Source organism: Theropithecus gelada, chromosome 13 (genome assembly GCF_003255815.1).
Source record: "Theropithecus gelada isolate Dixy chromosome 13, Tgel_1.0, whole genome shotgun sequence".
NCBI lineage: Eukaryota > Metazoa > Chordata > Mammalia > Primates > Cercopithecidae > Theropithecus > Theropithecus gelada.
Window position 1 is genome coordinate 28,723,616 of NC_037681.1, and position 23,277 is coordinate 28,746,892.

Sequence of the window (23,277 nt, forward strand, 5' to 3'; positions counted from 1 at the left end):
CAACATGCCTTCCCCACTGAGCTTAATCATTTCTAGTTTGTGATTTAAAGTGAGAGACATACAACTCTTCCTTTCAATTGAACACTTGGAGGCCGTTGTAGGGTTATTAATGGCCTAATTTCAATACTGTTGTGTCTTGGGGAATCGAGAGGCCCTAGGGAGAGAGACGAGGTGGCTGGTCCGTAGAGCAGTCAGAACACACACATTGATGGATGAAGTTTGTCATCTTATGTGGGCCTGGTTTGTGGTGCCCTAAAACAATGTCAATAGCAACATCAAAGGCCACTGATCACAGATCACCATAACATATATAATGATGAAGAAAGTTTAAAATATTGCGAGGATTACCAAAGTGTAACACAGAGACAAACGTGAGCACGCACTGTTGGAAAAATGGGCAATAGACATGCTCGACCCAGGGTCGCCACAAACTTTCAATTATTTGTAAAGCATGTAATATCTGGAAAGTTGAATAAGGAAATCACAATAAAACAAGGAATTCCTGTACATCAATGTTTTTCCAAACGTTGCGCCTGTCACATCTCCCTCCTCCCCTCTGGGGATCCCAAAGTTATAAATGCTAACCCTGTGACTGGGTCCAACATCTCCCTTATAATCTCTTCTGCTGTTGTCCCATTCTTATTTTTTTTTCCTATGTGCTTCAGTCTGGAAATGTATTGACTTGCTTTGAGGAATTCAAGCTCACTCTTCCCGTCTCTGCTGTGTCCACTTTACTATTAAAGCCATCCAATGAATGTTAGATCTTGCCTTTGCAATATGTTAGACATTGTTCTTAATGTTGGATATTGCCTTTGGCAGTTGCAAAATTCCTGTTTGATTCTTTTTCATATAGATTTTAATTCTCTGTTGAAATACTCCCTCTCTTCCTCCATGTTGTCCATCTTTTCGTCTCTTTCCTTTAACAAATGGATCACAGTTATTTTGAAGTCTGTCTTCTAACCTCATCCATTTGCTTTCATGGACTGTTTTTTAAACTTTGACTTTTGGTTGCTTTTCCCTGCTTCTTCTCACTTCTAGTAATTTATTCTCGTGTGATGTACATTGTGGATGATACAATACAGAGGCTCTGAATTACGCATTCTTTGTAATGAGGTGGGGTGTTTTCCTGGCAGGCAGATAAATACCAGTGGGTCATTTTGATCCTGTCAATTCTTGGATTTCAGTTTTCTTAGGGAAGTCTGCTTTGGTTTTGTCCTTAGTCCCTGGGTGACATGGTTTGGTTGTGTCCCCACTCAAATCTCATCTTAAATTGTAGCTCCCATAATTATCAGATGTCGTGGGAGGGACCCGGTGGGAGGTAATAGAGTCATGAAGGGTGGGTTTTTCCCATGCTGTTCTCTTGAGAGTGAATAAGTCTCATGAGATCTGATGGTTGTATTAATGAGAGTTCCCCTACACATGCTGCCTTTCCTGCCGCCATGTAAGACGTGACTTTGCTCCTCATTCACCTTCCACCATGATTGTGAGGCCTCCCCAGCTGTGTGGAAGTATAAGTCAATCAAGCTCTTTTCCTTTATAAATTACCCCATCTCAGGTATGTCTTTATTAGCAGTGTGAGAGCAGGCTTATACACCTGGTTTACTTTTTATTCCTGGGCCTGGCTTTCTGGGGTTTCATATAAATGTCTGGGGGTGTTTGCCAAAGCTCTTACCTGTAAATGGAAGATAATATCATCTACCATGCATGATTATGATAAAGTTTAATGGACAATAGGATTTGTTCTAAGCACAATACACTGAGATCTATACATCTATTCTTCTGTCTTCCACTCCCCATTCCTGGGCAAACATCGCCTTTCCCTTCCTACCAGCTTTCCCATCTGTGACACTGGAGTCTGTTAGGATCATCAAAGTAACTGAGCAAGGCACCTGAGCCGCGTGTTCAGGAGGACCTGAGGACAAGGCCCAGGATGTTCCTCAGTTTCTCTGAGTCTCAGATTCTTAATCGAGAAGTGGGAATAATAATGTCTACTCTGGAATATTGTTACAAAGATGTATTTAAAGCAACTAACATAGTTTCTGGGAAGCAGTCAGATTGCAAATAAGGGCACCCATGCTTATGTTCTGACCACCCTACTGAAACAAGATACAGAATCAGGAAACACGGGCATTGCTGTTAATAATGTAAGAACTTCTGCTATTTCTCCTCAGTCCTAAAGGCGGTTGTGAATTCAGATCCTATGTCTACACCTCAGCATTTTCCTATAGTGAGTGTAATTGGCTTTATTCCTAATGTTTAGAAACAACTGTGCATAGATAAAACTGTCTCCTAAAGCCTCAATTAAAGAACCAGAATCATTCTCTGCTTTCAGTTACAGGAAAGCTGAGCTATGCTTATAAAAAGAAGAGACTGAGCGATCTAAAAGTGGTCACATTGCCTCACTGCCCACCCTGCTTCCCCAGCACACACCCAGACTGTCTCCATCTCCATCACTAACCTTTGAGAAACGGAACTGAGTGTGTAAGGGACAGAGGCTGGTATCCATCATTTTTATATCAAGATGCCAATATAATCACTTTCTGCAAAATAATTGCTAGCCTGGGTATATCAAAGGTTTCCTTTCGAAGGCTGCATTCATGGTATTCCCTGAATTTAACCTAAAGGGAACTAAATTGTGTTGTTATTCAAAGAGATTTTAGGACAGATTATTATTTCAGAATATAAGCAACCTTTGAATTAGCTCTGAAAGATACATATGAAAAATCTTAGATATGACAATCAAGCATTAGTGCATTAGTGAGTATCTACTTGAGCTAGAGGCTAGGGAATAAAAAATGTAAATGAGAAGTGATTGCAAGGTTGCTGCAAGGTGTCGGGCAAAGTAACAATCCCATTGGGCAGTTCTCCCTCCATTTCCCATCCCCATGGGAAGCAGACACGGATGCAACTCACCGTTTCTTCTTCGTGGTGTTCTTTCCTGGTGTGAATCCCAGGCCACAGGAGCACAGAGGAGGAAGTGACCACCGGGGCCCAATAATGGGCAGAGCAAGATGGACTCCAAAGAAGGACATTTTAAAGTTGAAGGATACAATCTGAAAGTGACACTTTTGAAGACTAAGGCAACTGGAGCGTCAGCTTGCTCTCACTTTCATGTCACCCTCAGGACAGGGCTGCCTCTGCCCATCCCTGGTTGCTACCAACAGCACTTTCAGATTTACAAGGGCTATGTGAGGCTGGCACTGGCTGGGGAGGAGGAACCCTCAGCTCATCTCAGGGCTCAGACAGGCAACATTCTCAATCACATACAGCAGCCCGCCATCCAGTACAGAACTGTTCAGAACCAACTTGAAAAAGTGCCTGATTGCAGAAAGCAAGTCCCCAGTGCAAGGTCCCAGTCCAGGCTGGCACCCTGGGGCTGGGCTCCTGCTGGCCACAGCCTCACCCTCCCACCTCCTCCCGCACCCCAGCTGCCCCTCGCTGCACCACGAGGGTCTGTGGGAGAGAAAACAATCGTTCAGGGAAGATTGAAAACACCCCTCTTGCTTCTTGCCAGAGAATTTGCATTTTTGGAACAGGTTCTTATTTCTTTTTAAGGCTCAGAATGAGAAGCTTTTAGAAAAGCTAAAAATATCTGTTAACGAAGAAGCAAAAGAAAAAAAAAAAAACTATCCAGCTTTCTCCTCTTTCTGTGCAAAAGGCTCGGCAGCACCCGGAGGTGCAGAGTCAGCTTTTAGATTCTCTCGTGGGCTGAAAGTACTAGGGAGGAAAAGGTGTCATCGAGGCCTGGATCTTTTAGAAACAAAGATACACGGAGATAAAAGAAATCCGAGTGCACGCTATGAAATCATAGGAGTTGAAAACCGAAAATGGTCTGTTAGAGTTAACTTAATATAAATTCCTCGTTTTACAACTAAGGAAACTAACATACAAACAGATTAGATGACTTTCCCAGAGGGGAGGCACAGCAGCCGAGACTAGGAGCCAGACTTCCCCACCCCGGCCAGTGCCCCTTCCCTGCCTGGGAAGACCTCCCTCCCACCATCACAGCACTTGGACCTACAGCCTGGAAAAGGACTTCGGAGGATCTGGTCCAATCACTGCTAATAAGGTCACAACCACAGGGGCAAGCTGCCTTCCCTCCAAGCCTGGGTTTCCTAGCAGCCAGGATGAGTTGCGGCAACTCTGCCTCCTGGGGCCCGGCTTCCAGAACTCAGGGAAACACGAAGGCTTCTGATGGAGTTTCCACCTGGGACCTGGTGCATCAGTAGGAAGGTTGGAAACTCATTCAGGACCAGAAGCATTTAATCATTGGTGGACATTAGAGCTAGAAGGGCCCTGCCCTCCATTTAAGCAGCAGAAACAGAGGCCAAGAAGGGATATGGCTTGTCCAGGGGCACCAGCAGGTCAGTGCAGGGCTGGGAGTGGGATTCTGCTTTCACAGGGCTGGTCCTGCAGTCCGTCCCCCACTGCCTCTGCCGAGCTTCTCCTTCATTTGGGTTTTTTGTCCTTCATGTATTCTCCCAATCGATACCCTCTGCCAAGTGCCTACTATGTGCCCGGCATGGTTCTAGCACTAGGGATACAACATGGAGCAAGACAAGATTCCGACCCCGGGGATTTTATGTTCCACACGCCCCACATGGCCCGCGTCAGCCCACGAGACATGGGACTCCTGCACAGATGTAAGGAGGTTTCCCCACCCCCGCTTCCCCAAGAAAACGCTTTCCTTCAAGCACGTGGATCCTGTTCCGTGGCTCCTGATCTCCTACAAGATGAAGCTGAAGTTCGAAGCCTCCATGACTGGCTCTGCCCACCTTTCCCACATTTCTTGCCCCACCCCCAGTTGTGCTGCAGTCACACAGATCCATGAGATCCACCTGGAACTCCTGTGTGGGGCATTGCTCAGCCTGCCACCCACCTGGGGCACCTTCCTTCTTCCTCTTCCTCTCCTGCTCTGCGGACCCTCTTCCCAATGCAAGGCATGGGCCAGTTGCTGCATTCTAATTGCATGCCTGATAGTCTGCGAAGTGCTTTACAGATGCTACCTCATCTAACCCCACAGCATCGCCGAGGAGACCACCAGCTCAGCCTTGCATGCCTGAGAGTCACCTGGAGGCGCTGTAAAATATAACACCCCCAGGTTCCACCCAAGATCCTCATGTATTTGGACTCTGGCGCTTGGGCATTAGAAGCTGTAAATGGTCCCCTTGGGATTTCAATGTGCAGTCAAGACTGAGGACAACTAAGTAAGGTAATAGTCTCTCCATTTTGCAAATAAAGAAGAGAGGTGAAAAAAATTACCACACATGCCAACATAAATTCATCGATTCCCATTTCTGTTAAAAAAGATAAAAAAGGCCGGGCACAGAGGCTCACACCTGTAATCCCAGCACTTTCAGAGGCCAAGACAGGTGGATTACCTGAGGTCAGGAGTTCAGGACCAGCCTGGCCAACATGGTGAAACCCCATCTCTACTAAAAAATACAAAAATTAGCCAGGTATGGTGGCAGGCGCCTGTAATCCCAGCTACTCAGGAGGCTGAGACAGGAGAATTGCTTGAACCTGGGAGGCAGAGGTTGCAGTGAGCCAAGATCACACCACTGCACTCCAGCCTGGTGACAAGAGTGAAACTCTGTCTCAAAAAAAAATAGATTAAAAAAAGCAGTTTATGTGAGAATGGGATTTCTCTCTCAGGTGTCTGCTGTAAGGACCTCCAGTGTAGGGTGGCCAGATTTAGCAAGTAAAAATGCAAGACACCCAGTTACACTTGAATTTCAGATCAATAACAAGTACCTTGTGTGGTATAAGTATGTCTCAAATATTGGACATACTCATGCTAAAAAATATTTGTTGTTAATCTGAAATTTAAATGTAACTAAGCACCCTATATTTTATCTGGCAACTCTACTCCAGTAAATCAACATCAACAGAAGACTGTAATAGTCTTATATCATTAGGAGACGAATCCCCAGAAAGTGCTTTCAAGTTGCTACGTAAAATTTGACTTGCCCTGATTTTACCTGCATAGTCGTATATTTACTAAGACTCACAAACAGAATGTCCATACTGCAAAAAAATAAAATAAAGACAGGTGAGCTTTCTTTCTTTTTTTTTTTTTTTTTTTTTTTTTTTTGAGACAGGGTCTCACTCTGTTGCCCAGGCTGGAGTGCAGTGGCGTGATCTCAGCTCACTGCAACCTCTGCCTCTCTGGTTCCAGTGATTCTCATGCCTCACTGCAACCTCTGCCTCTCAGGTTCAGGTGATTCTCATGCCTCAGCCTCCCAAGCAGCTGGGATTACAGGTGCCCACCATGACACTCGTGTAATTTTTGTATTTTTAGTAGAGATTGGGTTTCATCATGTCAGGCAGGTTGGTCCTGAACTCCTGATCTCAAGTGATCCGCCCACCTCAGCCTCCCAAAGTGCTGGGATAAGAGGCATGAGCCACCGCACCCAGCCCAGGTGAGTTTTCTAGACCTCTGTGTGCCTACTTTTTTATGTGCCTAATAATAAACCTCTCAGTCCAGGCTGGCACTGCACTGGAGATGTTTCAGCGCATTTCGTATATATATACACACACACACACACACACACACACACATATATATATATGTGTGTGTGTATATATATATATAATCTTTTGGTTCTCACAACCAACATATAAGAGAAACAGATTTGGTACTATTATTCCCCGTTTACAGATGGACAAGCGTGACAATGGTAATTATTCAAAGCCACATGGATCTGGGCAGAACTAGAAGCCACATATTTTAGTATCAATGTTGATTTTTAGACGATACAGTGCTGCTAAGGGTGAAGGTTCACTCTTACGTTTTATTATCTCAGCTCCAAAGTTCACAAATTTAAAAGCAGTAAATGAATGGCTAGCTGAATAATTGAAATAATTTTATTTCATAAAACCCTACCCTCAAGAAAGGCAAGCCTTCAGGAAGCCCACGGTCGTGGCCCTGTGTTCAGCCAGCTCCACTCAGAAAGGTGAGGAGGGGGCCTGGCTTTCATCCCCCACCCAAGACTCCACAACTGTCCACCCACCTCACCCTTTGCTTGCTATACTTGCAGCCTGTTTCTTCATGCCCTGCCCTCGAAAACACAGCAGCTCCCCACCTTCCTTGGAGCATAATACTTCCACACAATTATCATAACAATTCGGACAACTTCAACAATTTCAAACAAGTATTGAAAACCCCTCAACCCACGATCTTCTGAAACGTCCATATCAGGTATTGGCAAATTGTTACACTGCCTGCACCAAAAATAAACAAGGACAACAGAGATGGAGGAAAATTCCCTTCCTGCTCTTTAATCTCCCACAAGCACCAACAACCTTGAGTGTTAAAACATATCTTCAGTTTTGTTTATTAAGTCTCAAGACTTCAAGTGAGGACACACCCTCCACCAGCTAGCTGGCCCATCCCATCTCGTTCCGTGGGGCAAAGGTCAGGAGAGACCGACCCTCTGGTTGCTTCTCCAGCTTTGAGGAGCAGTCACCGAGACAGCCTCTCAGATGCCACATCACACCCCACAGTGTCACTGTGTCACCTGCTGGCCACTGGGCGGGTCACACAGGAGCTGCGGTGGTCATCCAGTGTATCAGCCAGGGTGCTTCAGAGGAACAGAACGAATAGGATAGATTATAAATAGAGAAGAGGAGGTTTATTCTGGGAAGTGCCTCATACGGTGGAGGCTGAGAAGTTCCACGATCTGCCGTCTGCAAGCTGGAGACCAGGAAAGCTGGGGGTGTGGTTCAGTCCCAGTCCTAAGGCCCAAGAACCAGGAGCACAGTGTAGGACAGCCGGAAAAGACAGACGTCCCCGCTCCATCCAAAAAAAGAGAACCCCCGCATCTTCCCCCTTTTTGTTGGGTTCAGGCTCTCAGCAGGCTGGCTGATGCCTACCCACACTGGGGAGGGCAGGCCTTCTGTACTCAGTCTCAGCTCCTCCCAGACACACCCAGAAGTCATGCTTACCAGCTGCCCCTGCCTCCCTTAGCCCGGTCGGGTTGACTCTTAAAATTAACCATCCTATCCAATTATACCTTTTGACCCAGCTGGTTAGCAGAACCAGGCTCAGAGGGCTTCCTGCCTGCCCACCCAAATACAGCCCTGAGGCCAAACAGATGCGTGTTTAACTGGAGCCTCAAACCTAGAACGACAGAAAACAGAAAGGCAAGTAAAAAGTCACTGTTTTGGTCAATAACCCATGTATTTATTCGTCACTTCACTGATAGAGCTTATTGCATGTAAGTTCCTCATGGCAGATGGGCACACGGCCTGTGCACACACGCAGGCCCACACACTCACACGCATGCACACACAACAAACAGGTTAATCCCTGTATCATTGGCTGCCATGGGTTTCCTAAGAAGCTTAACAGGGCATGTTCTGACTTCAACAATGACCTGCTAATGGTTTTACATTTCTCCCAAGTATTATAACCCATCTTTGTCACCCTTATCTCCTAATGAAATCAATAAATTGAGGTGACTGCAAGAGGGAACACAAAGGAAACACCAGGGCCAAGGGCACCGTGAGACTCTACTAAGCCACAAACTATCATCTTGAGGCGATTATCAGACCTTCACTTTTGCTTCGAGAAATTAAGTTGCAGATATCCTGGCGAAACAAAATTTCTTCCCATTTTACTTAAGAAAGAAGAACGCAGCCCATATAGTTGTGATTTTGCTAACACTGAGAAAGCTCTCTCTCACTGAACACTCCAGTCGTGTGTCTTTTCCGCAGCCTATAGTTGCAGCATGTGGCATTTCAACATTCTGTTCCTTTTCTTTTTTTTGACTTTCACTCTGTCATCCAGGCTGGAGTGCAGTGGCACAATCTCAGCTCACTGCAACTTCCACCTCCCTGGTTCAAGCAATCCCCCTGCCTCAGCCTCCCAAGTAGCCGGGATTATAGGCACACACCACCATGCCCGGCTAATTTTTTTGTATTTTTGGTAGAGATGAAGTTTCACCATGTTGGCCAGACTGATCTCGAACTCCTGACCTCAGCCAATCCACCCGCCTCAACCTCCCAAAGCACTGAGATTACAGGCGTGAGCCACCATGCTCGGCCCCTTCTGTCCCCTTTCTAAAGTGTGTTCATAGCCATCAACACGCAGGTGCGCGGTTCAGGTTTATTCCCACAGTTTGCCTTGATCCTTTTTAAAGGTTTGTGATTTGGTCCTGCATTCATCTTTCTCACCAAGTTGCAAAAATCAGTTGCTTGTTTCTTACCAACCTTCCCTAGCTGTGGGACACATCCCATCAGTCACCACCAGCCACCACCTTCTGCTTAAATTGCTTTCAAGACCTCTCATTACTAGTGGGAATCAACCACAGCAGCTAAAGTCCTTAAACTGGTCCCCACCTACTTCACCCAGAGTCCCTCCCCTTTGCTACCCTGGCTTCAGCCAGGCTGGTCCTCTCTCATCTCTTCTAACACACGTCTTTGCATACACTGCTCCCTCCTAGAGCACTTTCACCCCGGCCTGCACGTCTCAGGGGCCCCTAGTCTGCCTTGAGACTTCCCTCCAACTGTCCCTTTCCCAAGGATCCTTCCTGGTCTCTCTCCCTAGATTAACTCTCCTTCTTTTTTTTTTTTTTTTTTTTTTTTTTTGAGACGGAGTCTCGCTCTGCCGCCCAGGCTGGAGTGCAGTGGCCGGATCTCAGCTCACTGCAAGCTCCGCCTCCCGGGTTCACGCCATTCTCCTGCCTCAGCCTCCCAAGTAGCTGGGACTACAGGCGCCCGCCACCTCGCCCGGCTAGTTTTTTGTATTTTTTTAGTAGAGACGGGGTTTCACCGTGTTAGCCAGGATGGTCTCGATCTCCTGACCTCGTGATCCGCCCGTCTCGGCCTCCCAAAGTGCTGGGATTACAGGCTTGAGCCACCGCGCCCGGCCTAACTCTCCTTCTTACACTGCTTCCCAGCACTGCACACCCTTTCTCTCACATCACCTATTGCAGCTATGGTTCCACATGTATTTCAGTGGTTATTTGATTAGAGTCTATCTTCTTCCCTGGAGAGTAAGTTCCATGAGAGCCAATGCTAGATAGCCCTAGGATCTAGCACAGTAAGTAACCAGCACGTCATAAACATTCCTCATATATTCCATAGATGAAAAATACAGGCGCCCAGCCTAGTTAAAGGACACGAAGAGTCTGATGCTATTTTCTCAACTACAGTCCTACTCCACGTGATGCACAGACAGAAGTCAGATCGCGGGATTACTGTGACTCAGCTGCAGTCATTCCCAACCAAAGTGGCCCTTTGTTCCAAGTCTCAGGTCCCCTAAGAGGAGTGTCAGATTATCCCACATAAGGCCAGGTTGAGTCAGCCTTGGTCAGGGGAAAAGCGTCATAGAGTACAGACATACCCACAGTTGCCTGCCCAGTGAACCATGAAGCCTCCCCAAAATAAGAAACAACGAACTGAGCAGGCACCCCAAAAGTCATTCAACTGCTTCTATCATTTAGCTACACGGGAAACACAACACAACACAGACACCCATCACATTACCCCATGCATTCAGAAATATCCCTGCCTAACACAATACACTGATGGAAACACATTCCCCTTCCCAGCGAAGACAGGTCAAGTTGCTCCCAAGGCAAGGCCATGCCACCGCCACTCCAACATCAGAGCTCGTCAGAGTCCAAGGTCCCTGGTGACTCTCCTGGATTTCCCTTTACAATAATGTCCTGTGAGCTAAACAGTAGAGGTAACCACACAAACACACTTGGATTTCAAGGGGGAGGAAAAGAAAGAGGAAAGAGAACAGCTATCTCCCCCTGCAGGCTGGACTTCTAGAGAGGAGCTAGAGGAACCGAGGAATCCGGGACAGGATTGGACGCGCATGAGGGGCATTGGTCTGGAGGCCAGGGTCTCAGCACATGGGGAGAGGGGAGCCACTCAGAATACCAGGAAAACATTGGAAAATCCTGATTTAACTGCCCCAGGGTGACCTTCATTTCCCCCTTCCACGTCGACCTCTCCCCAGCACCACGTGTGGTATGTTCCGGGTCAGCCTTTCTCAGGCTCACACGTGTGGCTAGAGTCCCCAGGGATGGGCTGGCGGCTTGTTTACATGAAGCCAGGGCTCCAAAGGTTTGAGATTCCATACTTTTTTTTTTTCTGTTTGAGACTGAGCTTCTCTTATTGCCCAGGCTGGAGTGCAATGGGGCAATCTCAGCTCACCGCAACCTCCACCTCCCACGTTCAAGCGATTCTCCTGCCTCAGCCTCCCGAGTAGCTGGGATTCCAGGCATGTGCGACATGCCCGGCTAATTTGGTATTTTTAGTAGAAACGGGGATTCTCCATGTTGGTCAGGCTGGTCTCAAACTCCCGACCTCAGGTGATCAGCCCGCCTCGGACTCCCAAAGTGCTAGGATTACAGGCATGAGCCACTGCGCCCAGTTGAGATTCCACGCTTCTAATGAGCTCCCAGGTGGTGCCTCTGCCTTGGCCCAGGGACCACACTTTGACTAAAAGCTTCTAGGATTCATTAGACATCTGCATAGCAGTCAGGCTAAAAGTCAGTGAATAACTAACTGGCCACCAGTCCTATTGTTTGGCTGTCTAGACTATGTAAGGCATAAATCCACAGACTTCACCCTGTCCTTGATGACTTGCATGAAATCGCTTTGACCTCCCTCCTCCATGCCCAGGGAGCAGCTCCAAGTCCTCCCCAGATGCCTGTTAATTTGAGTCACTGACATTGCCAGGGGTGGTTCTTGCCCACACCTCACCTCATCTGACCCCATCAGGGACTCTCGTTCCTCTGTCTCACAACAAACCCATGGCAGCTCCCAGCTGACCTGTCCCCAAACACCATCACACCAATGAATGCTAAGGTTTTGTTCACAGCACACTTGGCCAAAGAGTTGGAGTAAAGGAGTTTTGTTACATCAGAGGCCTTCACTGCCAGGGACACGTACCTTGACTTTTAGATGCCCTTGTTCTCAAGAGTCCCATCAACTCTGTAAGAAAAGATGTTTGCTCACCTCCACAGGCCTCTCCTTCCCATCTCCACCCTCAATTACTCATTTCTTCATGCAAAATAGGGTACTTTTATCTCCGTTTATGGTTTTCTTCCAAACTATGCCTTTCATCCCAAGCAGGAATTTTGCTTAAAAAGAAAACAGCAAATACTCCGAAGAGAATTTACACTGTTCTCTTAACCACAACACGTTGCAGTTGAAGTCTGCATTAAAACTTTTTATTTTCTTCTGCATAACACCTGGGTTAGACCGAGCCAGGAGAATCACTTATTCCACCGAGTCTTAGCAACTCGCCTCGGACAGCTACAGGGGCACAGCTACAGGACAGCTACCATGGCACACTATGACTTTCCTACCTGCTTTCCCAGAAATCGACTTTCATGATCATTTCAACATTAGTCCCTTGTAGCAAAATTAGAGCAGCAAGTCTGATGAATTGAAGGGAAAAGAGTCATCCAGGTCATTCATTAATTGTAATGATCCATGCCACCCCATCTTTCAGCAGCATGGATAACTGAAAGTTGACTGTACTATTAAATTAACATCAACGTTAAGCTTTCACTGTAATTAAACCTGTGTTACGTTATTCTTTAGGGCCAAGGCATAAATCCCTTAGTGGCTCATGAGTCAACACGCCCAAGCCCAGGAGCCGGCTTTTGTACACACGCAGTCAGCCCGTGGAGGAGCCACACTAGCAGTCCTTATAACAAGAAGGCATCCTATTTTTATCCCAAAAGTCCTGGACCAAAAATCAGAAAGCGAAGCAGAAAGCATCTGAAGAGAAATGCGCCATTTGGTTTGCCTCCAAACACACTTGTAAAGACACACGCCCTTCTGTTTCTGTATTTTCCCCTTCAGATTTATGACGCACACAAACAGCGAGAAGACAAATGTCCCCATTAAAACAAATTAATCCTGTAATGACAAAAACTATAATAAAACAATTGGGAGGAAGCTCACAGGTAGCAGGTATCCACCAGGTCCTGGATAACCTTCCATCATGGCAGGTGTCCTGGAACATTCCAGCCATCGGAAAATAAAACTTGAGAGGGGTGGGTGCAGAGAGTCCTGGTTCATGTGCATCTCCACAAGGATGGATGCTTGCTACACCACGTGTGTCTGGACTCTGTGCCTGATGATGATGTGCAACTAGAAAATGTGTTTCCTTTTAGTTTTTTTCCCTTTGAACAAACAAAACCAGAACATGGGCATTAATGCAATTGACCCCCTTTATAAGAATCCCAGCTGCCAAATGAGAATGGAACATTGTCAGAGTGACAGGAATCGGGCCCAGGAAGGGCCGGGGTCCCGAAGCACGGGGGCAGCTCAAAGGTGGCACTCCTGACACAAGGACACCCTGCCACAGTTGCACCGGCAAATGCACTTTAGAGGGAGAGGAGAAGAAGAGCAGGGAGAGAGCAGAGAGATTATCACAGAGCATGGAAAACTCACCGGATTTGACCCCAACCGAAGGAGCAAGTATAGCCTGACCAGGACTTGAGTCTCAGAACCTGTTTTGCAAAATGAGTGATATGGCATGGCTCAGTCCCTGCCTGATCAGGAGCGGGGACTGTGCAGAGGGGGAGCTGCTGAGAGAAGTCACGGTCGGAGTGTGGATGGAAGCACCCCTGGGTCTAACTGTCCTCAGCCACGAAGCTGCTGGCTTTCCTCCCTAGTCCTCATTACCACCAGGGCAAGGGGGACGTATCCCATTGGGAGAGTGTTTCGAAGGGATATTAATGCCTGATCCATTCAATCTTCTCACAAGCTGCAGGTGGGGCTGGGTGGTGGCGTGGTCACCCCTACTTTACAGCCAAGCACACACTACAAATAGTAGTAGTTCCAGCAGAGAGATGCCTCCTATTCAGGTCTTCTAAACCCCAAGCACACAGCAACCTGTCCCGTCAGCTGATTATCGTATCACCAAGACCTACACACCCAGAAAGCTGGTACAATTTCCATGAAAGAAAAGAAACAACAAGAGCACCCTTTATAGTTTCCACATTATGGTCAGTAGACATTGGAACTAATTCAACACACCATGACACATTAGAGGAAAGCTCTTTCCCCTTTACTCAGCGTTTTGACGATAAAATGCAAAATCAACATCGATTAACTAAACATTATGTTAACTTTACATTGCAAATAATCACTGACTTCTGTTCTTTGTTTCTAAGTAATGGATAATGCTAATTATCATTATTATTATTAATGAGAATTGAGCGCTTTGTATTCACAAAGATACTTGGTCAACAGCTTTCCAAGGATTCTTTTGAAGGAAAAAACAAGCAAAAATCTTGTAACTATGTTTCCAACGTTAAAGCTAAAGTAAGATCTTTAATATTTAGAACAAATTTATTTCTACTTTGACTTATTATGATCTTTCCTAGGTATACAGGGATGGTTCAATATAAAAATATATATCAGTGGAATTCACCACATTAACAGATTTAAGGGGAAAAGTTATAAGATTAGCTCAATCGATGCAGAAAAAGCATTCAATAAATTTCAAAATTCCTTTAAGATTAAGAAAAAAAGCTTCTGAGCAATACATAAGAATTTCTTCAGCTACGGAAATAGTATTTAGTCAAACTTTCCACAACATCATCCTAAATAGCACAAACTGACCTCCTTCCCATCAATATCAGTAACAAAGTATATTAGTCCATTCTCAGGCTGCTGATAAAGACATACCTAAGACTGGGTACTTTATTTAAAAAAAAAAAAAAAAAGAAGTTTAATGGGGTCAGGCGTGGTGGCTCACACCTGTAATCCCAGCACTTTGGGAGGCCAAGGCAGGTGGATCACGAGGTCAGGAGATCGACACCATCCTGGCTAACATGGTGAAACCCTGTCTCTACTAAAAATACAAAAAAATTAGCCAGGCATGGTGGCGGGCACCTGTAGTCTCAACTACTTGGGAGGCTGAGGCAGGAGAATGGTGTGAACCCAGGAGGCAGAGCTTGCAGTGAGACGAGATAGTGGCACTGCACCCCAGCCTGGGCGACAGAGCGAGACTCCGTCTCAAGAAAAGAGGTTTCATGGTCTCACAGATCTACAAGTCTGGGGAGGCCTCACAATCATGGCAGAAGGTGAGAGGCACGTCTTACATGGCAGCAAGCAAGAGAGAATGAGAGCCAGGCAAAAGGGGTTTCCCCTTATAAAACCATAAGATCTCATGAGACTTATTCACTACCATGAGAACAATATGGGGGAAACCGCCCCCATGATTCAATTGTCTCCCTTCTCCCTCCCACAACATGTAGGAATTACAGAAGCTACAATTCAAGATGACATTTGGGTGGGGACACAGCCCAACCATGTCACAAAGCAATAGTCCCTACAGAGATGCCACTGCTACTCACATGAGAGGGGTGGGAAACACTGACCCTAAAGCCAAACTGTCAGGATTTCAAACCTGGCTGGGCGCTTACTATTGTGTCATCTCAGGCAAGATTTAAATTCTATGCACCTCAGTTGCTTCCTGGCAGACTCTCTCCTCCACCAAACTTCAGTCAAGCTCCTCTGAGCCCTCTTTTCAATGAAGCCTCATCCTTGGGCCCTGCTTTTAGCCCGCATCTTCCAGTCGTAGCAAGAATTCCACTAAGTCAGTTTATTGGACATCCCTGCCTTGATATCTGATCACCCTCCATATGTGATTAATTCCTCATCTTCTACCTGTGATGTCTGAGTCTTCGACCTACCTTCAGCAAGAATGCCCTACTCTTGATGTCTCCTCTTAGTCATTCTCCATCTACGCCCCACCCCACTCCCACTCTGCTCCTTGGCCATAAAGCCCCAATTGTCTTGCTGTATTCACGGTTGAGCCTCATCTCTCTTCTGATTGCCACAGTCTTGACACCTATTTGTATCATCCCAAATAAAGTCTTCCTTATTGTCTTAACAAATGTCTGAATTTTTTTTTCTTTACCACTACCAATAAAATAGGAATAATAATATAACATACCTCATAGAGTTATCACAAGGATGAAAAGAGGTAACGCATGCAAAGTGTTGAGAAGAGTATCTAGCACTTAAAAAAACTCTATAAACGTTAATAATTATTATTGTACAGTTATACATTAAAAATATAAACAAGTAGAAAGCAATCGAGAAAAATGTTAGAAAAAGTATGAGAAAACCACAAATAAATTATTAAATATAAAGTTGCTGGAGTACAAAACCAATTTTAAAAATCAACAGCAGTAATAGGCTGGGTGCAGCGGCTCACACCTGTAATCCCAGCACTTTAAGAGGCCGAGGCAGGCGATCACTGAGGTCAGGAGTTCAAGACCAGCCTGACCAACATGGAGAAACCCCATCTCTACTAAAAATACAAAATTAGCCAGGCATGGTGGTGCATGCCTGTAATGCCAGCTACTCGGGAAACTGAGGCAGGAGACTCACTTGAACCCAGGAGATAGAGGTTGTGGTGAGCTGAGATCACGCCATTGCACTCCAGCCTGGGCAATAAGAGCAAAACTCCATCTCAAAAATAAAACAAAACAAAACAAAAAGTCAACAGCAGTAAAAAACAACACGATTTTTAAGTTAAAATAAACAAAATAAAATAATGTTTAAGTAACAACATAAAAATTATTCAGTAGCAACAAACTATAAGTTGCCTGGAAATAATCTAACAAAAAGTGGGTAAGACATTTATGAAGAACAATAGAGAGCATTTTTCAAAGGCATGAAGACAAAGTAAGTTGAGAAGTGTATGTTTACATGTGGAAAGACTCAATAATCTATGCAATTCTCTCAAAATAATCTATAAATTCAGTAGTATTGCAATCAAAATCTTAATATTGCTTTTCTCAGAGCAAGCAGAAAAATAGCAATGTTTGCTATGTTTACTCTCAGATATCAAGATTACTATAAAGCTACAGTAATTGAATTGCTCATCATTGATATAGGTATGGTATACTAAACCAATGATACAAAATAGAGAACCCAAAAGCAGACTTACATAAAATAAAAAGTATAATATTTTAAATATGATAGTTAACATTCACGGAGTATTAGTGCCAGGTTCCGCATGAAGAAATCAAAGTGCAGTATTGCTCATTTAATACTCAAAAAGTAGTTACTCATAGTTTCTCCTTTTACAAATGGGGGGAACTGGGGCAGAGATGCAGACAGTGTGTGTAAGCAGTCAAAGATGGCACACCTACCTCCTCATCAGTCACAGAGCCAGATTTTGGAGCCAGGCTGTATGCCTCCACGACCGCTGCTGTACCATGTCTTTTAGAAACATGGTACTCTACAGAAGCAGCCTTAAAATTCAGTGGGTAAAAACTAGAATATTCATTAAATTGTGATGAACAATTGGCTAACCATATCTAACTCACACAGACACACACATACACACACATTCCAGAATGATTAGACCTCAATTTAGAAAGTAAAATTTTAGCAGATTTAATTGAATGCCTTCATAGAGTTGGGAAGAGCTTTCCTAAACAAGTTACGAAAGCACTAACATTTTAGAAAAAGATTGATAAACTTAGCTACATTAAAATTTCAAATTGTTCTACTGTTTCTCACACTTGTGCACAAAGATTTAGGCACATAGATGTTCACTGCAGTGGTGTGCAGTGAATTTTATCACTAAATGCCTAACAAAAGGAAAATGATTAACTATGTTGTCCTATGTTTATATAATGATAAACAGTTATTAAGATGAATGAAGCCAATCTATGTATATTAACATGTATATACTTCAAATATAATTCTCAAAAAATTAAGCACCAGAAACATCGAATACAAAACACTTACGTAAAGTGTAAAAACATATCACACAATGCCATCTACCTTGCTGAGAGCTGGGGATGGGATTAAGGAGGAATAAGTAGAGACTTCACAAGCATGTGATCATTTCTTTGTTTAAAAAGATAGTGATATAAAATAAAATGTTAACAACATTAAATCTAGGTGATAAATACCTGGATGCTCACTTCATCGTTCTCTGTATTGTTTGGAAGGTTTGAAATTCTTGCTAGTAAAAGTGGTTACTAAAAAATCACTCTTGGGTTCAGGCAGGATGAGCCATGCCTGTAATCCTAGTACTTTGGGAGGCCAGTGTGGGTGGATCACTTGAAGCTGGGAGATCGAGACCAGCGTGGCTAATATGGTGAAACCCCATCTCTACTAAAAACACAAAAATTAGTTGGGCGTGGTGGTGGGCACCTGTAATCCCAGCTACTCAAGAGGCTGAGATAGAATTGCTTGAACCTGGGAAGCAGAAGTTGCAGTGAGCTGAGATTGCGCCACTGCACTCCAGCCCAGGCAACAGAGCAAGATTCCATCTCAAAACAACAATAACAACAACAACAACAACAACAAAAACCTCAATCTTGGGTGAAAGGTAGACCTCAGACGGGAAGAGCAGAAGCAAAGAGAGCAGCTGAGTAGCTGCTTCCCCAGCCCAGGCAGGAGGTGAAGGAAGCGTGGAATCAGTGATGGCAGCTGCGATACTTTGCCCATAGATTAGATGTGGGAGGTAGATAAAGTAAATTAGAATAATCCAGAAGATTCCTGAGTTTTTTCTTCAGGTAACAAAGTGGATGGTGGAGTCATTAACAGCGAGAGGAAGAGTGCAGAAAAACAGATTTGGGGGAGAAATTCAGAGGCTTTTGTAGATATTTGAGTTTGAGATCATTATTAAACATCCACATGAATTGTTGGGTAGATAATGCACACAGGTGGATGTGAATACAAACCTGGAACTCAGGGACGAGGTCCGGAGTGGGGATACAATTTGAAAAACGCCAGCTCAAAGAACGCATTTACAGCCATGGTCCTTGGCGAGCTCTTCTCCTCAGAGAGTATGGATGGAGAAGAGAAGTGAGCAGAGAACCAAATTTAGGATGCCCCAAAATTAAGAGGTGAATTTAGGGAGAGGGATTGTGGTCTGCTGAATAATGGCCCCTCCAAGGCGTGTCCACGTCCTCATTCCCAGCACCTGTGAGTCATTCTATTATGTGGGAAAAGGGACCTTGCAGATGAGCTCAGGATGCTGCAATGGGGAGAATTATCCTGGATCACCTGGTTGGGCGCCTGTTTGACAAGGGCCCTTAGAAGAGGAGGCAGAAGAGTTCAAAGCAGGGAAAGAAGATGTAAGATGGAAGCAGAGGCCAAAGAGGAGAGAAGACGCTAGGCTCTTAGCTTTGAAGATAGAGGAAGAGGTCACAAGCCAAGGACTGCAGGTGGCCTCTAGGATCTGGAAAAAGCAAGGAAAGAATTTCTCCCTTATAACCACCAGCAGGAACACAGCCCTGCCACCCCCTTGGTGTTAGCCCAGAAAGATCCTTGTTGAACTTCTAACCTACAAAAGGGTAAAATATCAAATCCACATTGTTTGAAGCCACTAAGTTTGTGGTGATTTTTCACAGCAGAACAGGAAATTAATGCAGGGAGTCACTACAAGAGAAAGAGTGGCCAGGGAACCCGGGGAGAATAGCAGCCATGAGATTGTTTGTGTCCCACAAATGCGTCGGGGAAACTATTTCTAAAAGAAAGGAGCAGAGCTCTGTGCCAGACTTTGCTGAAAGATTCCATTGATGTAGAGAAAGAACTTTGCACAGGATTTGTTAAGGTAGAGGGAACCTTGGTGGAGCAGCTTCATCAAGTATAGGCTCCCAACCTGCGTTGACTGGAGAGGATTAGAGAGAGAGGCATCTCAGCAGAGGTCTCCTGTAAGGAACTTGAGAGGCACAGGAGGTCAAACAAGGGTCCTGGGTTTACTTTAGAGGAGTCTGAATGCTGATGGGAAAGTGCAGCAGAAACTGAAGAACAGATCTTCACACAGAGGCAAGGCCAAGGAGTGCTGGGAGGATGGAGTGCAGGGCACACTCCAAGACAATGGCCATGAAAAGAAGCTACAGGAGGAAACGCGGCAGTGGAGGCAGCTCCCACCCTTCATCTCTGAAGTTGTGATGGGCCTTCAGATTTGTCCCAAGCTGCGACAAGGACTGGTCCGTATTCCCGTATCAGCCAGGAATTGAACATGAGCCAACCTCCAGAAGGTGACTGACCCTTGAGTAAGGCAGCTCCCTATGACTGAGGGCAATTCCCAGAGCGAGAGGCAAGCCACCTGCAGCTCCTGTCTGTCACAACTCAACAATGGATGTGTTGGCCCTGAAGAAAGATCTGGGTAGAGCACCACAGTCTTCTCTAAGTCCACCCTCCTTTACATTCACTTGCTGCTTCTAATAAGTGTACCCCATCAGGGAACAGCTCTGCCAGGATCTTGGTTGGACTGGTTACCTGGGAAATTTACAAGAGAAGATTAGAGGAATAAATTTCAACCACCACTGCTGCAATTGATCTCAAGTATGGAATGTGTGTAGGAAGACATGGGTGAAAAGACGAAGTCATTACCCGGTTGCCTCTGTCCGCTTAAGGACGTGAGATGGAGGAGAAAGGAAGGGAAGGGAAGGGGTCTAGGAGGTTGGAGGGGATCCAAGAAGTGAAGGTGTCATTTGGCAGAGCAGAAAAGTGTCCCACCATTTATCAGGTAAAAGACCAAGGACAAGTTACTTAACGGCAGAGTTTCCATTTCCTCACCTTCCCACCAGTCCCATTCTTCAATGGTATGTTTCTTGAGTGCAGAATCCGCTTCAAAACTGAAGAATCAATAGTCCAAGGTGAAAGGACACTAAAAGAAATCATGAGTTTACTCTTATATTCCTTAGTAAAAAACTTACAAATTCTCCCAAATGTCATACCTTGTATTTTGAGGAAAACAAATCTTAAAGGCAAAGCCTGTTTCATGAACTTGAACATCAGTAAGTTGGTCCCAAAGAATTAATGAGTACAACAACTCGAGGTTCTCTGGGACAAGTTCAAAATATTAAAACTTAGTGTTCAGTGTAATGGTTATTAAAAGTCAACATGAAGCTTTCTCATCAGCTATATACAACCTGTTATTTCTTAGCCTTTGTGGAATGCAAATCTACATTGCTAACCGTGTGTTTCCAGAGGAAAAGTCTGCTATCATGCCTCCCCATTTAATGAACTATTTTGTAACCATAAAAATGTGATTAGTTTATTTATATTTAATCAAAACACACTACAAAAACTTGATAAACTTACTCCTGAGAGCTTTGCATCATTGATGAAAGATTAGAAAAAAGTATTCAGCAACTTAATCTGATTTACCATCATAAATATTCAAATTTTACATATTTATTCCACAAAACAGTTGTTTAAGTGGCTTTAATTTATTTTCAATTTTATTGTCTCGACTGTATAATGCGAATCAATTGTTGAAATTGTTCGGAAACACCATCCAATAAATGTGAAACAGTCTCTCTCTCTCTCTCTGTCTCTCATGAAGTGAACTAAAATGAACACGATGCAGCCTCAGGATCCTATAGCACATCACGCCAATTTCAAAGTGTGTATTTGCATCATACCAGTTAAACCAGTTCCCCGCATGTGCAGCGTGAGTAGATGATAACATTTCACCATTATCGAAATTTTCTTTGTTTAAAAAATTGCCTCTAGGACTTCTGTTTCCAGTAACATGCAAGGCTGAGTATTTTGATCAAACACTAAAAATTCTGGATTAAAATGTTCTAAAATTCTTAAAAACATTTTTGTTACACAATAAGGAGTTATCAGGTCAAAATCTAAAGGAAAGTTGGTAACGAGAAATAAGAGCAATGAAATAATTTTTGCCTTGAAAGCAAATCTGGTGAACTTTCATTTTCACAGCCTTTATGAGAAAGCTCAGGTCCCGTGAAAAAGTGGACGGTCCAATAGGAGAGGCTTCTTCCATAAATCTAGGATCCCAAAATATTATATCCTCATTGTGAGGGTATAGGAGAAGTAAACCCCACACCCACAGACACATAGGGACCACCTTGGTGCCGAGAGACTGGACTGAGAACAGGAGAAGGCTTTGAGAATTTACAATGAAAGACAGGCTTTCTACTCAAGTCAATGCAAATTTGCATTAACTAAAACAAAACTCATAGCTCGAAGATTTTTGGACTTTCCAGCAAATATTACTACCAATAAAATCAAATTAGCTCTATGAATATCAGACAAAAATAAATTTCAAAGCAAAACATCCATAGGGATAAAGAGAGTCACAGTCACAGCATCATAATAAAAGAAAATTCACTGAGAAACTTTTGTCCTAAGTCTCATTTTTTTGTTTTGTTATATTTTGTTTTTGTTTAGTGAGGCGTCATTGTTACTCTTGCTCATGATCGTTTTTTCTAGAACCTGACATATTCCATAAAGCCTAATATCCAAAAGGCCTAGGATGTTCTAAAATCCAGCTTACAGGAAACAGCCTGAAATTGCATGAAAAAGGTTATTGAGAAGTGATATGGTTTAGCTGTGTCCCCACCCAAATCTTATCTTGAATTGTAGCTGGCATAATCCCCACGTGTCTTAGGAGGAATTTAGTGGGAGGTAACTGAAACGTGGGAGCGGCTCTTTTTCACGCTGTTCTCGTGATAGTGAATACATCTCAAGAGATCTGATGATTGTATGAAGGGGAGTTCCCTGCACACCCCCTCTCTTCCCTGCCACAATGTAAGTAAGACGTGACTTTGCTCCTCATTCACCTTCTGCTATGATGGTGAGGCCTCCCCAGCCATGTGGAACCGTGAGTCCATTAAACCTCTTTGCTTTATAAATTACCCAGTCTAGGGTATGTCTTTATTAGCAGCATGAGAATGGACTAATACAAGAAGTGCTCTCAAAGAAACATTAAGGAAGGAAAGGGGAGTTGGGCAGAGAGAAGACAACTCTCCAGTAAGGTTGTAGTAGAGACCTCAGCCTTCTCCAAGGATCTCTGAAGCTGTGATGGGCCTTCAGATTTGTTCCAAGCTGAGACAAGGACCAGGTCTTCATATTCCTGTGTCAGCCAGTAATTGAAAAGGGGCCATCCTCAAGGAGATGCCTTAACCCTGAATGAGTTCCCTACTGCTGAGGGCAATTCCCAGTGAGAGAGGTGAGCCACCCACAACTCCTGTCTATCACAGCTGAGCGATGGATGTGTTGGCCCTGAAGAAAGATCCGGGGAAAGAACCACAGATTTGGTGATGAACTTCCCTACAGTTCTCCCCCCTTTAAATTCACTTGCTTCTTCTAGGAAGTGTGCCGCATTGGGGAACAGCTCTCCCAGGATTTTGGTTAGATTGGTTACCTGGGAAATTTACAAGGGAAGATTAGTAGAATACATTTCAACCCCCATTGCTGCAGTTGATCTCAAGGCTATAACCAATATTCATCATTCTCCTCCTCCACCCCTGGTTGGAGATTCCCCCCATCCTCAATTTGTAC

General features: G+C 44.5%; 1 protein-coding gene across 1 annotated transcript in view; it reads right to left on the minus strand.

Annotated features, from left to right (window-relative positions):
* Positions 1-3,221: 3,221 nt before the first annotated feature.
* Positions 3,222-23,277, minus strand: part of LOC112604472 (putative uncharacterized protein encoded by LINC00299) — a 47,217-nt gene continuing 27,161 nt past the window's right edge. Inside the window, exons 4-7 of the mRNA XM_025353510.1 lie at positions 23,051-23,140; positions 20,197-20,241; positions 3,404-3,453; positions 3,222-3,318 (exon numbers count right to left, since the gene is read on the minus strand). Coding sequence (XP_025209295.1) covers positions 3,222-3,318; positions 3,404-3,453; positions 20,197-20,241; positions 23,051-23,140 — 282 coding nt within the window. The remainder of the gene's footprint in view (positions 3,319-3,403; positions 3,454-20,196; positions 20,242-23,050; positions 23,141-23,277) is intronic.